Genomic DNA, 12,523 nt, shown 5'->3' with positions numbered 1-12,523 from the left:
AGCTTTGGCTAACTGTTATATTGTACTGTGTGTGTTTGTGTGTGTGTGTGTGTGTGTGTGTGTGTGTGTGTGTGTGTGTGTGTGTGTGTGTGTGTGTGTGTGTGTGTGTGTGTGTGTGTGTGTGTGTGTGTGTGTGTGTGTGTGTGTGTGTGTGTGTGTGTGTGTGTGTGTGTGTGTGTGTGTGTAGGTTCCCGTGTGGCCGGTGGCTGGGGAAGGGGGTGGACGATGGCAGTCTGGAGAGGGTCCTGGTGGGAGAGCTAGTGACACCAAACTCAGAGAATGAGGACAGAATGTGTCGTACGCCCCCCATGCAGCAGTCCCCTGGGATGATGAGGAGGTTCGTCACCATCTCACCAAACAGCAAACCAAGTGAGTGACCATTCAAATACACTGCAAAAATAGACAATAATAACCAATAATCTTCAACAAGGGACTGCACACACCGAACCGAATGCCGTTCGTCTGCAGTTCTTTCACCGTGGTGTGTTTTAGGGACCACACTCGGTTTGCGAATTACGGCCGGCACTCTGTTCAGAGGTACTCTCGGCCGGCAAACGCTACCGGTGTGTCCGTGCCTTTAGATCACTTTTGAGGGTCTTGTGTCTGCTGGCATGGACAGATATTGTCTGACTCTTTCCCATTATCCAGAGTTGAACACTGGTCAGATCCAAGAGGGAGTGGGAGAAGCCATCAATGGGATAGTGAAGCACTTCCACAAGCCAGAGAAGGAGGTGAGAGACACAACCCCCCGCCACATTGTCTATTATTCATCACAGTGAAGGAGACAGTGGGTCCTCTGTCTGTACACTGTCTGTACACTGTCTGTACACTGTCTGTACACTGCAGGCAACACTGATCATAGTCTCACTCACATGTGTTCCAAATGAACCGTTTCATATGGCCACAACTGATGTGTTGGACCAGGGTGCTTTGAAAAGAGACAATATCAGTCACACTCTTTTTCTTTCCCTGTCTGTTTTTCTATAGAGGGGCAGTCTGACCCTTCTGCTGTGTGGGGAGTATGGTCTAGTCTGGGCTTTAGAGCAGGTGTTCCAGCATGGCTTCAAATCCCCACGCCTCTTTAAGAATGTCTTCATCTGGGACCTCTTAGGTAAAGCCTCCAATACACAACCATTACACCTGAATATATACAGTATCTTCCGTGCCATGCTAATGGATGAGGTTGCTCTTATCGATGTCTTTTGTCTGTGATTTCTCCTTATAGAAAAGTCACAAGTGTACTTTGAGAGTGCTGAGCAGAGGGAGGTGACTCCAGATGAGAACTGGCAAACCAGAGTACGCCACTTCTGCCGCTTCATGCGGGCCATCAACAGCACATCTAGGAACATAGGCAAGGATGGGAAGTTCCAGATGCTGGTGTGTCTGGGTGCCAGGTAATATCTCCTCTGTAGCCTCACAAACACACACAGAACAACAGCTATCATCAGGAACATTTTAATGGGAATTCATTGTACAGCACTAAATGTCCTGGTCAAAAGGGCAAATGAGATTGTTTGAGATGTTTTACAAGACATCTTCAATTCAACTGAAAGAGAGGTGTTTTCATTATCTCTCTAATAGCAGCACAGCATTTATCAATGCGATAACAGAGTGGGCAGCTTCGTCCTTTTCTGTAGCGCTAGCGTGATCCCTCCTCCGCCTCCTGCTTCAGTTATTCTCCCTCACACTGTGTGTCTGCCTATCCTGTTGGGCATTGTATGAGTGTGTGTGTATTTGTGGAGGTTGTATACATAGAAATACAATTCAATTTTTATGGTTGTATAGTCCCACCTTAAGCTTCCACACACTAGTTCAAAATGTACAGTATATATCCTACTAGTTGGATATTGATTAAGGCAGCCCCCCGCACCTCTCTGATTCAGAGGGGTTGGGTTAAATGCGAAAGACACATTTCAGTTGAATGCATTCAGTTGTACAACTGACTAGGTATCCCCTTTCCTTTTCCTTCGTTATGACAACTCAGGCTTCCTCTTTCTCTCTCTCAACCCTTTGTGGCAGAACAGGGCTCAAATGCACCTGCCACTTCAATGAAATACCTTCTCTTTGTTCTTTGTCAGAAATCTTTTTAAGTGGCACATAGCGAGACCAGACATGCCTAAATGCAACGTAAATAATACCTCAGTCATAACCAAGCTTGAGCCCTTCCTATCCTGTCTTTTAGCAGGTATGAGGATTTACTAAAAAAGTTCCCTGAAGTCAGTCTGTTAAACTTCCTGTTTCTCTCTGCTCTTCCTAGGGACCATTTGTTACACCACTGGATCGCTCTCCTCGCAGACTGTCCAATCACGGTGCAAATGTACGAGGACACAGCACTGATAAAGGACTGCTCATTGGTAAATTCTCTGATCAGAGTGCTACAGACTTTGCAGGAATTCAACATTACCCTAGAAGCTTCACTTGTCAAAGGGATTGGTATCTAGGCCGTCCTTCGTTTGCACCAATTGGACCTGACTAAGGAAGACTGTTAGGGACCACTAAAGAACAATTAAACCTTTTTATGCGGAAAGAGACTTGAACAATTAAGGCACGATTTCTGGCTTATATTAAAGCTACTGTTACATTTGCCATATATTAAATGCAATGAGCCTTTCAAAATGTGTTGTTATTTCTATCCTCAACAATGTTGCTGTTAGACATTAAGAATATGTTTTCTATTACGATCCATGATTTTCACATTGTTGAAGAAGATAACCCACCTGTTCTATACTGCTTTATTGAAAGCTAAATATTTTCATTGTTATTGTGAACTGCTGACAATGGCTATATTCTAAAAAGGAAAACAAGGAACAAAAATTGTTAATATATTTTCGGAGAAGAACAGTATTATTTTGATATGTCTGTCAAGTTGCTTGCTCTGTTCTAATTCTAACTGTCATAATGCAGAGCTTGAAGCAAATGATGTAGAAGTATGCTTTATAAGTATGAATATGACATGGTATAGATGTTTGTGAAGGGTGGAAAACTGATTCACCTACATCAATATGACAGTGTGTAAGTTTGGATCAATCCCCCTGGAAGTACCGTAGTATGCAACTCTTCTATATGGAATAACTTGGCCTAAGAAGAGGCTCCTGGCTCCCCCCGTGAATAAGATAATGTATCGTATGCTAGTGATGCACAGTATGTATTCAGTTGGAGAAGTATCAGTATACGGCCATGTCAATGCTTCACACTTGACACACAACTCTTCAACAGTACAGTACTCATCATAACCATGACTTGGAAAGTGAGTCATTTATAAAATGACAGCCTTCATGTAAATACCTGTAACCAGTGCATCCTTCTTTCCAACAACTTCTCATTATTCCTCACCTGTTCTTCCCATTCCTGGCAGGTTTACAACATCATGTCTGTTCAGTAGGGAAAATTGTATGAGCTTATTGCCAGTTAAATTCATAATGAGTGGTACATATGGTTGCTATAAAAGGCCAGATTCAAAATAGAGCAAACTATTCTCCTCTGAACTGTTGGCGTTTCTGCTATGCAATATAATCCACATCACACAAAAAAATCAACCCAAGATCTAGATGAGAATCATTGGACCTCGTCCATTTTTCTTACTGTGCAGCATATGATGATGAAAAACAACAGCAGTTTGATAGAAGTAGGTGTGAAGGATGTCTTTCCTGTGCCAACGTCTGGATTGTGTTGGTTGTACTATTCCATGTACAATCGACATGAGCATCTTGGGAGATATATTTTTGTTTTTCAATACTGATTTATTGACATAGCCGTATAATGTAGTGTTTACTAAGTGAGGAAATGTGTACAGTGTAAAAAATATATAAAGAATAAAATTACAGAAATGCATTAATATGGATATGTTTATTATATTTTTATTATAGGATTATAACTGACTGGAATGGGTACACTATAAATTGCTATATGGTTATTGATGGTATTGAAAGTACACTATAAATTGCTATATGGTTATTGATGGTATTGAAAACGCCCCCATGTATTTCCCATATGTACTTTAGAGCATAAAGAATAGCATTTGACCTATCAGAGAAATCAAACACTGATAACAACAACAAATGCTGGTTTTAAAATGTAAACAAACTCATTCGCGCCATTTCAGATACCTGTTTTTTTTCTTGTCCATTCATACGTTGCTGATACGATGCTTGCTGGGACATGTAGTCTCGTGAGGTGTTACTACATAGGATTAGGCGGAAAGCATTTCCATACTCACTACTACTCCCAGAATTCAATATTATTAAATACCATTGCATAGTGTGCTCCCATTGGTTGAATTTGTGTTCAAACAGACATGTTACACTCCTAATATGGTGTTTCTACGATGGGACACTTTATTTTCATGTTTTTTTATGCTAATGACATTCTAAAACCCAGCTGTATGCAGCAGTAGTAGTAAGGCATGCGCAGTGTGTAAAAAGACAACGGCGAAGATTCAAAGTTTTTGTTCGGTAAGTCCAATGTTATTTACCTTTTACATTATTTGCATTTAGAAATTAACGTAAATACTAATGTTTTACAGATATTACATTTAATTTCAGTCTGTCGCGTGCGAACTATATCAGCAAGGGGGTCATTGTAACAATGGGAGAGCATGGATGTGGAGCGTGGCGTGGTAGCTAGTTAACGTTAGCAGGCTAGCTAACAACAATAGTCAGATTGCTATTTGGCGCTCTCAGCGGGCGAACGTTTGAATTTAAAGGGAAGGAAACGATATAAATGATTGTGCGTGTTAAATATTACAATTTAATTTAAAATTATAAAACAAGCCAGTGTCGCTCAATTCACTTTTTTGTGCCGCATTTTTTTTTTATGACTTCGGCCGCTTTTTGTTTCTTCACTGAAAGGAGTTCTCCTTCCCCGCTTTTTGTTTCGGATTCCCCAAGTAACGTTAACTGAGAATCACTTTCCCGACGGGAACATATCAGTTTTAAACACAGATAAACGATCAACATTGCAATAAGAAAAGCATAGTTACTTTTCATTACCAGCGACCCACTGTTCTAATTTGTCGAGTATTTGTAGTAGCCATGTTTGCTAGCGATGGCGTCATTACATTACTAGCGGGGGTTGCCAGATGCTGCCATTCTATTTTGGTGGATTGCTTGCAAGCAACAATCATACAATGACAGTTTTGGCAATGTACCCTTGGTGTATTGTAATCTACTAAAGGGAATAGCTAGTTTGCAATAGTTGGCCAGATTTAGTTGTGTGAGTCTGTGCTCAAAAACCCATTCAACCAATTTCATCCTTTGCCAAAGGCTTTGGTTCCTGTCCCGCAAGCTTTGGTTAAAAATAGTCTACTCCAGTCAAGAAACAAAAAATGAGATGGGAGTCGCAGCCTATAACGTTACTTGTGTATGCATAATAACCGGGACGTCTAGCTAGATATAACACCTGTGGCTAAGTGATTGCCATTAGTCGGTATAGTAGCTTGCAAGATTGATAAAAGGTGTATCTAATTGCACAGAAGGAATGTTTTGTGTGTGTGCTGAGTATCGTTTTTTTTGTGTAGTTAAAATCGTCAATTAATATGAGAAAGCTTGTCTCAGGTGAAGTTATGACATCATAGATAGCTGAAATTGTAGAATAAGGCTTCTAAATGGAAATAACCCAATGTTTTGACCACATGTGGTGACCCGCCCCTTTCCACCAGGGGAAAGCATTACAACAGTAACATAACAGTGCTATTACTATTCTGCATTAAATGGATGCCATCCTTTTGTAATCTATTTGTTCTTTCTCTGTAGGTTTCCCATTGATCATCATGTTTGGTTTTCACAAGTCGAAAATATATCGCAGCCATGAAGGATGTTGCATTTGCAAGACCAAGTCCTCCAGTTCACGCTTTACTGACAGCAGCAGATATGAAGAAACCTTCAGGCTATGTTTTGGGTAAGCATTAAGTCTTAATTACATGATAACATTGCATTAATCAAATATTTCCTTTTTCGGGACGATTAAACCCTACGCACTTTTATTTCTGTATTGTATATTGTAATTCATGTTAATGCTGAGTTTGCACCAGTTTTTCCCCCGGTGATTGTATGCAATAAAAGGTCAAACGAGTGATGGTCACCAGATTGAATTAGGAAGATGGCGTACCTTTATTATTAGGATGGCGTACCTTGTTTTTTTTACTGTCTGAAGAACAGTGATGTTAACTTTGCACTGGTTCAGAATAAGATTTAATATAGAAGTGTTTCCTCTGGAAAAATGTGTAGAAGTGGGGGGGAAAGGTCACGGAGTGGGGGGGAGGAGCTCAGTTCTGGTGTCTTTTTAAAAGGACATTCTACTCCAAAATGAATTAAAATAAGTATGCTGACACCATCTAAAATATAATTTCCACCTCCAAAAATTAGCCCAATAACACATTGGTAAAATTATTTCAACATATTGGGCCATGTACAGTATATAGCGTATGCATGGTCCATATTATCACATGCATATTATCAGGTATGCTATTAGCAATACAAATTATCACTTTTAGCCCAACTAATGCAGCAAAGTGCAAATGCATAGGCTGAAGCATGGGGTTGCCTATCTGCATTTACCCTATTGGGCTAATCATTAGCCAGATCTCAAATGTGATCTTTTAACTAGTTATTATCATATTGATTAATTTTATGTCCCAAAAAACGTGCATAAACACTGAATATAATGTAGGCCTACCTGTTAGGGTAACTTAGGGTAACTCGCCAATGGGGGTAAAAAGCCCCCTGCCTGTACTTCTCACAGAAACCACTTCATGTCACAATTTTCCCCCCAACACTTTCCCTGGTTTCAACTTCTCTTGCTCAACAAAAAATATGATCTGTCTCATCACAATTTAAGGCATTCCAAAGAAATTATTTTAAGGTACTAGGCGTTGTGCCCCAAGTCACCCTACAATTGACCGGTGTTACATTTAGCCCCACTCTCCCCTATGCACTCACTGCAAATTGCAGAGCATAATGTGCTTAACCATGCTTCACCATGCTTCTGCTAAAAAATGGGGTAGTTCACGCATATTTAGGAGTTGAGAAATAAATAAAGTAGCAATGGAAAGTTGGAATTCCCCTCTTTTTAACAAAAGCCATTAAAACTGCTGTTTTTGCAATTGCAAGAATTGTGGTGCATTGACTGCTTGTCAGAATACATGTTTCCCTCCCTATGGCACTTATAGCATGAATGCGCCACTAGAGGAATATTTATCTAGCATAGAACACAACAAGACGACTAGGTAAATAGATAAACTATCTATTATGGGGTTGTTCGATTTTTCTATTAATTACATGTTTTGTTTGCAGAGGAAAAGTACATGTGGAATGTTCTAGCATCTTCAAAAAAAAATTTACATTTTTGTTTTCTTTCAAAAATGCGCCTCATTAGAAATATTTTGTCATGTTCCATATTTTTTGGGTTGCGTGGCGGCAATGATTTTGCCGTGGGGCAGCACCACAGCAAAATCAGTGCAGCAGAAACACTGATATATAAGTTCATCTTCTGTCACTGTCTGTTATGTAAAGACGTTTACTGATTTGCTTGAGGTGTTGTTGTTTTATCATGTGCTTATGTGTGTTTTCATTTCCATGATTATTTATCAAGGTTGTCAGAGGATCGTGTGGGAGACATCTGCAATGCCTGTGTGCTGTTAGTAAAAAGATGGAAAAAACTGCCAAAAGGCTCTAAGAAGAACTGGAACCATGTATGCACCATATTTTATTTTATTTTAGTTCAATGAGGATTCACTGTGATTGTTCATGATATTGATGCTATGTGGAAGTTGAGTGATTGACATGTATTATATGACATTAGGTTGTGGATGCAAGAGCTGGGCCTGGCTTCAAGCTAACCAAACCCAAGAAGATGAAGAACAGTGATGGGAAGAAGAAAAGCAAGCTGAAGAGGCTTCACAAATTCAAAAGACAAAGTAGGTCACTTGTCTTGTTAAATCAACAAAATTATAGCATATAATAGCACACCTTCAAAATGTTTTAACCATTGAGTTTTACTGCATAAGTCTTTGTTTCACTTTAGTTGTTGCCATGATGTTGCCTCTAAAACATTTACCATGAGAGAATGCCACCAAAATGGTCCTGTTTGTCCTTTCAGACTCTGATGCCCACAGCACGACCTCAAGCATGTCTCCATCCCAGTCCCCCAGTTACGAGTCAGATGACGGCTCAGACGTGGAGTCCAAACAGAGGCGCCCCACTCCTTCTGTCTTTTCCTTCCTGGACCGTTCTTACTGGAAAAGGTATGTCAATGAAGTATATGAAATTGAAGTCTGTCTGGAAAATCTAAATTTATTTATTTTAGTACTGTAATTTATCTGGGACAATTCTGCAAAAAAATGGTTTGCTTTTTGGACAAACTATTGAATGGATACTTCATCATCTTCCCTGTAGGCAAAAGGTGTGCTGTGGGATTGTCTACAAAGGGCGTTTTGGTGAGGTGATGATTGACCCACGTCTCTTCAAGCCCTGCTGCAGCTCTAAGAAGCAGGAGACGTTGGTTCCCCTTCCCGCCATTCACCCACCGCCTCTCCCGCTACCGGAGGCCCTGAAAGAGGACTGGTGATGGCTCTTGAGCACCCCCTTGGGGTGTCCATGGCACCCTACAAGTTGTCTCCAGTGGCAGACTACCCCCAAAACCATTCCCTATTAGTTCACTGTGCATTTAGACGGCTAAATGATTTTCCTATTTTTGCTTTGTTGTGTGTATTTTTTTATTTTATTATATAGAATTAATGTTCATATTTTTTTTAAAGAAAACTAAAAAGAACCAAAAAAAAATGTTTTGATAAAGGCATTAGTTGTACTATTTATAGGATGAGGAGGCAGAATTATATTTGGCCTTGAAGGGCACACTATCCAGGTCTGATTTAATTTGGTTTGCAACGTTTAAAGCTTATTTTCTGTGTTACGGTTACCAGCATTTGTATATATTATGTTCCTTTTGCCAGCATCAAGTCTGTTCTTTTTTTATTCTTTTTTTACAGCTGTCTAATTGGCAATGAAGTGTTCATGTGCTGATATGCAAGACTCTGCCAGCTAGATTTCTAAAACCAGCTTATTTGCATTGATGGAATGGACATTTGAAGTGTTTTCTTATACTTGTGTTCCCCTGACACTCAAGCAGGGGTATTAGATTTATAGCATCTTAATATATAAAGGGCTATGGGCTATGAGAGTTAGGGGTCTTCAGTGAGTTTACACAGTATGAATGGCCTTTTAAATGTATACATGCATGCGTTGTCTCACTCTTTCCCACACATTCATGGTTTGGCAAGCACTGAGTAGGATTGTACATTGTCAGATTTGTAAACACGCCGTATCATGAGCTTATCAATTGCTTTTCCAGCATTTTCATGCAAGTGAATCACATTAGATTGAGTTAACCCAAGCATGCAGAACTCATCTTTGCCTTGGAATGAAAACCAGCAATTATTTATTTGTCATTTGTATAGTCTTCCATGAAATGAAAATGCACATTTTATAACCATATGTTGAAGTGTTCTTGTATATACACTTGTGAGTGTTTTGTCCTTTTGGCCATGAGAACCATTTTAAATTACAGGATTGACAACTCTTTTTAAACCACTAAGTGTGTACAGATACGAAAATATTTAGATTGAGGCATTCTTTTATGGCATCACTTGCATTCATTGGCCAATAAGTGGCTAGCCTAATCCCCAAGTTTGTTACAACACTTCAGGAGGGTTGTGTTGGGTAAGGCACAATGCAGCAAAGATTTTGCAACCGAATAAGAAAATTAGCTTTCTGTTATTGGAAAACTTCTGGCAGTAACTCTGTTTTGTGCCTGCTGAATACCACCCATATCTTTGTCCTAGAAGATGAGTTGAAGGCCACAGGATGAAGGCAAAAGCAATACTTACACTATATGTTCTGTGTTTGTTGGCATCTTGATATTCTGTTATTGAACGTGTATTTTATGTTTTTTGTTTTGTTTTGTTCATCTACAGAAAGCAAATCAAAGCTGAGACTATGCAGACATTTTGAATGTGAGAAATGACCTAAATGTTAAAGGAGCAATGTTTGTAAGTCCATCTCCGCCTCTTATGTTATTACCAAATTGTTTTTCAGTGGTTCGTAAAAAAAAAAAAAAAAAGCTATATTTCATATTTTTCATAATCATAATGGAACTTTGCCTCAAGGGACAACATAAGTTTCTGGTTAGTGGTCGGGTCAAACCAATAAGATGTGTACCTCTGTTAAATAATGCTCAGATTGCACCGTTTTGCAGTAAGTGGCAATAATTATTATCAGTTTGTTGTCAGACATGCAGACAGGTAGTCTGAGTGCCAGTCTGTTTGTTCCATCATGCCAACTTCTTACTCATTGTCATGCCAATGAGTTTGCAAGAGCACAAACAGATCTGGCACCTGGCTAGTAGACAGGGTATCCTGTTGTGCAATGTTATTTATTTGCTGTAACTGAACTTCCATCACAGCAGAATGGTTTGTGTCAATATACTGTATGACCTTGGTTTTCAAAACACTTACTTTTGTGTTGCAGGTTAGTTGAGTATTGAAAATATGTATGTGATTCTTAAATAATGTCATTAAAAGGAGAGATGCTGCTTCCTTTTATCAAGATGGAAATTCTAAACTGTTTTTGTATATAGGGAAATGCCTTTTTATTGGCGTTTGCATGGTACATTTGATCATATGAGGTGTGCCTTATATAAGAATGAACGTTCCTTTTACATTATGAAATTCAATCTGTCATTTAATATTTATTTATTTCAAATCCATTTGTAAAACTGATGCTGTTAATTGAACTGTTAGGACCTTCAAGTCATTTTCATATTGTGCACTTTGGATTTTTTTCTTTTCTATATTGTTATTTTGTATCTCAACAACTACATTAGTTCTGTCTTGTAATAAAACACAAAATATAATTTTTGCACCTGCGTGATCTCATTTCAACCGCTGGATGGTACTCAAACCTTAACACTTGTTTAGTCACGGTAGAGATTGGAGAGAGGGTTGGTTTAATTTAGAGCAATGAATAATGCATTTTATGATGAGTTGAACTTGACCGCCTTTTTCCACTAGTTCAGTATAACAGCTCACAACTACAGTATTTTAATTTCGTCACCAGTACTCTTTAAGAAGTGACATATCTGAGAAATGCCAACCCACTTCGTGAAAGTACGCCTAGCGCCACACAGGGGAGCAGTGCGCAGAATCAATGATCATAGGTAGGCCTACGAGTCTGTTGCCCAAACCTCTCATTTTCATTTGGATAATCGAATATTGAGCGGGTAGGGCGCCTTTGATGTTGAACACTCAAAGGCGCGTGAAGTAGCTTGCGTGAAGGCTTCTTCAATATAATGCCGCATTCACGTCATGCTAACCTAGGCGGAAGAGTCGGATCCCGAGTTTCCCATTTGGAAGGTACCAGAATCAACCAATAGGAAGCTCCACGCAAATAATTACTTTCATTTTAACTCTGAGGTCCCGAGATTCCGACATTGCATGAACGCGGCATAAATCCATGTTCCAATGTCGATTGCCTATTTAATGTCGCGTTCATCTCTTGTCGGAAACTCGGTAAATGTCAGACTCGCTTAAGCTGCGTTCACATGCTAGTCGGAACTCGGAAATGTACGACTTGCTAACTCGTTGTATAAGGATGATCCCGAGTTTCCCACTTGGGAAGTAGTATCAGAATCAACCAATAGTAATCTCTAAGCAAATAACTTACGTTCATTTTAAATAACTTACGTTCATTTTAACTCGGAGGTTCCTAGTTCCGACTAGCACGTGAACACGGCATACTCGTTGTAGAAAGATTATACCCTAGTTTCCCGCTTGAGAAGTATCGCATAATCAACCAATAGGAAGCTCTACGCAAATAACTTACATTCATTTTAACTCGGAAATCCCGAGTTTCCGACATGACTTGAACGCTGCAAAAGCCTAGGCCTAGATCTGTTGTGAAATTATATTCACTTGGATACAGAGCCGCGCGCTTCGACGCAGCTGTGCTTGCGCTTATTTCAACAAAATGAGTTTTAGACAATAGACGGATTTCAAAGGATGGCACTTTGATCGCCGACAAAGACTCTACACAAGTCTGGAGCAGTCAAGTGTGAAATACAATGGGATAATTTATGGCCACCATTATTTCGAGGATTGGGCATTCAGGGTTGTCCGCTTTATTCAACAGGAGGATGAAAAATAACACAGAACAGGGCACAGTGCAGATGTGCGGAGTTAAACTTATTTTACAAAGTCAGGCTTTTAAGGAACATTTCGGGAACCACTCTTTTCGTCCAGCCAGAAGAGAGAGACATTTCCTAGGCCTACTTAAAACACTATAGGCTATAGGTTTATGGTTATAAAATCAGTTATACAACCTTATCTAATATTCTCAATTGCTTCTGTTTTCAGTAGTTTCTCTCTCTCTCTCTCTAAATTCAATTCAAGGGATTTATTGGCATAGGAAACATTTTTACATTCCCAAACCAAGTGTAATAGATAATATACCAAAGTGAAATAAACAATCAGAAA

At 39.4% G+C, this 12,523-nt stretch overlaps 2 protein-coding genes across 3 annotated transcripts in view; both read left to right on the top strand.

Moving 5' to 3' along the window:
• The window catches only part of dennd5a (DENN/MADD domain containing 5A), a 44,010-nt gene extending 40,179 nt beyond the window's left edge, over positions 1–3,831 (top strand). For both annotated transcript variants that reach the window (XM_084154632.1, XM_084154633.1), the window contains 5 exons: positions 188–369; positions 649–731; positions 988–1,111; positions 1,226–1,394; positions 2,258–3,831. In XM_084154632.1, coding sequence (XP_084010758.1) covers positions 188–369; positions 649–731; positions 988–1,111; positions 1,226–1,394; positions 2,258–2,441 — 742 coding nt within the window. In that variant the 3' untranslated portion in view covers positions 2,442–3,831. The remainder of the gene's footprint in view (positions 1–187; positions 370–648; positions 732–987; positions 1,112–1,225; positions 1,395–2,257) is intronic.
• A 532-nt stretch (positions 3,832–4,363) lies between these two features.
• Positions 4,364–10,905, top strand: sinhcafl (SIN3-HDAC complex associated factor, like). Its single transcript, XM_084154688.1, has 6 exons — positions 4,364–4,451; positions 5,751–5,895; positions 7,588–7,687; positions 7,798–7,912; positions 8,095–8,239; positions 8,391–10,905. The coding sequence occupies exons 2-6, from the start codon at positions 5,768–5,770 to the stop codon at positions 8,560–8,562; spliced, it is 660 nt and encodes a 219-aa protein (XP_084010814.1). The 5' UTR covers positions 4,364–4,451; positions 5,751–5,767; the 3' UTR covers positions 8,563–10,905.
• Positions 10,906–12,523: the final 1,618 nt, after the last annotated feature.

Source organism: Coregonus lavaretus (assembly GCF_964263955.1).
Source record: "Coregonus lavaretus genome assembly, chromosome: 37".
Taxonomy (NCBI): Eukaryota; Metazoa; Chordata; class Actinopteri; order Salmoniformes; family Salmonidae; genus Coregonus; species Coregonus lavaretus.
This window is presented reverse-complemented; position numbering and strand designations above follow the sequence as displayed.

Bases quoted from the DNA above. Each gene is read 5' to 3' on its own strand.
- sinhcafl (XM_084154688.1), top strand. From the start codon at position 5,768: ATGTTTGGTTTTCACAAGTCGAAAATATATCGCAGCCATGAAGGATGT. The intron at 7,913-8,094 runs GTAGGTCACTTG...TTGTCCTTTCAG, and splicing joins TCACAAATTCAAAAGACAAA to ACTCTGATGCCCACAGCACG. The intron at 8,240-8,390 runs GTATGTCAATGA...TCTTCCCTGTAG, and splicing joins GACCGTTCTTACTGGAAAAG to GCAAAAGGTGTGCTGTGGGA.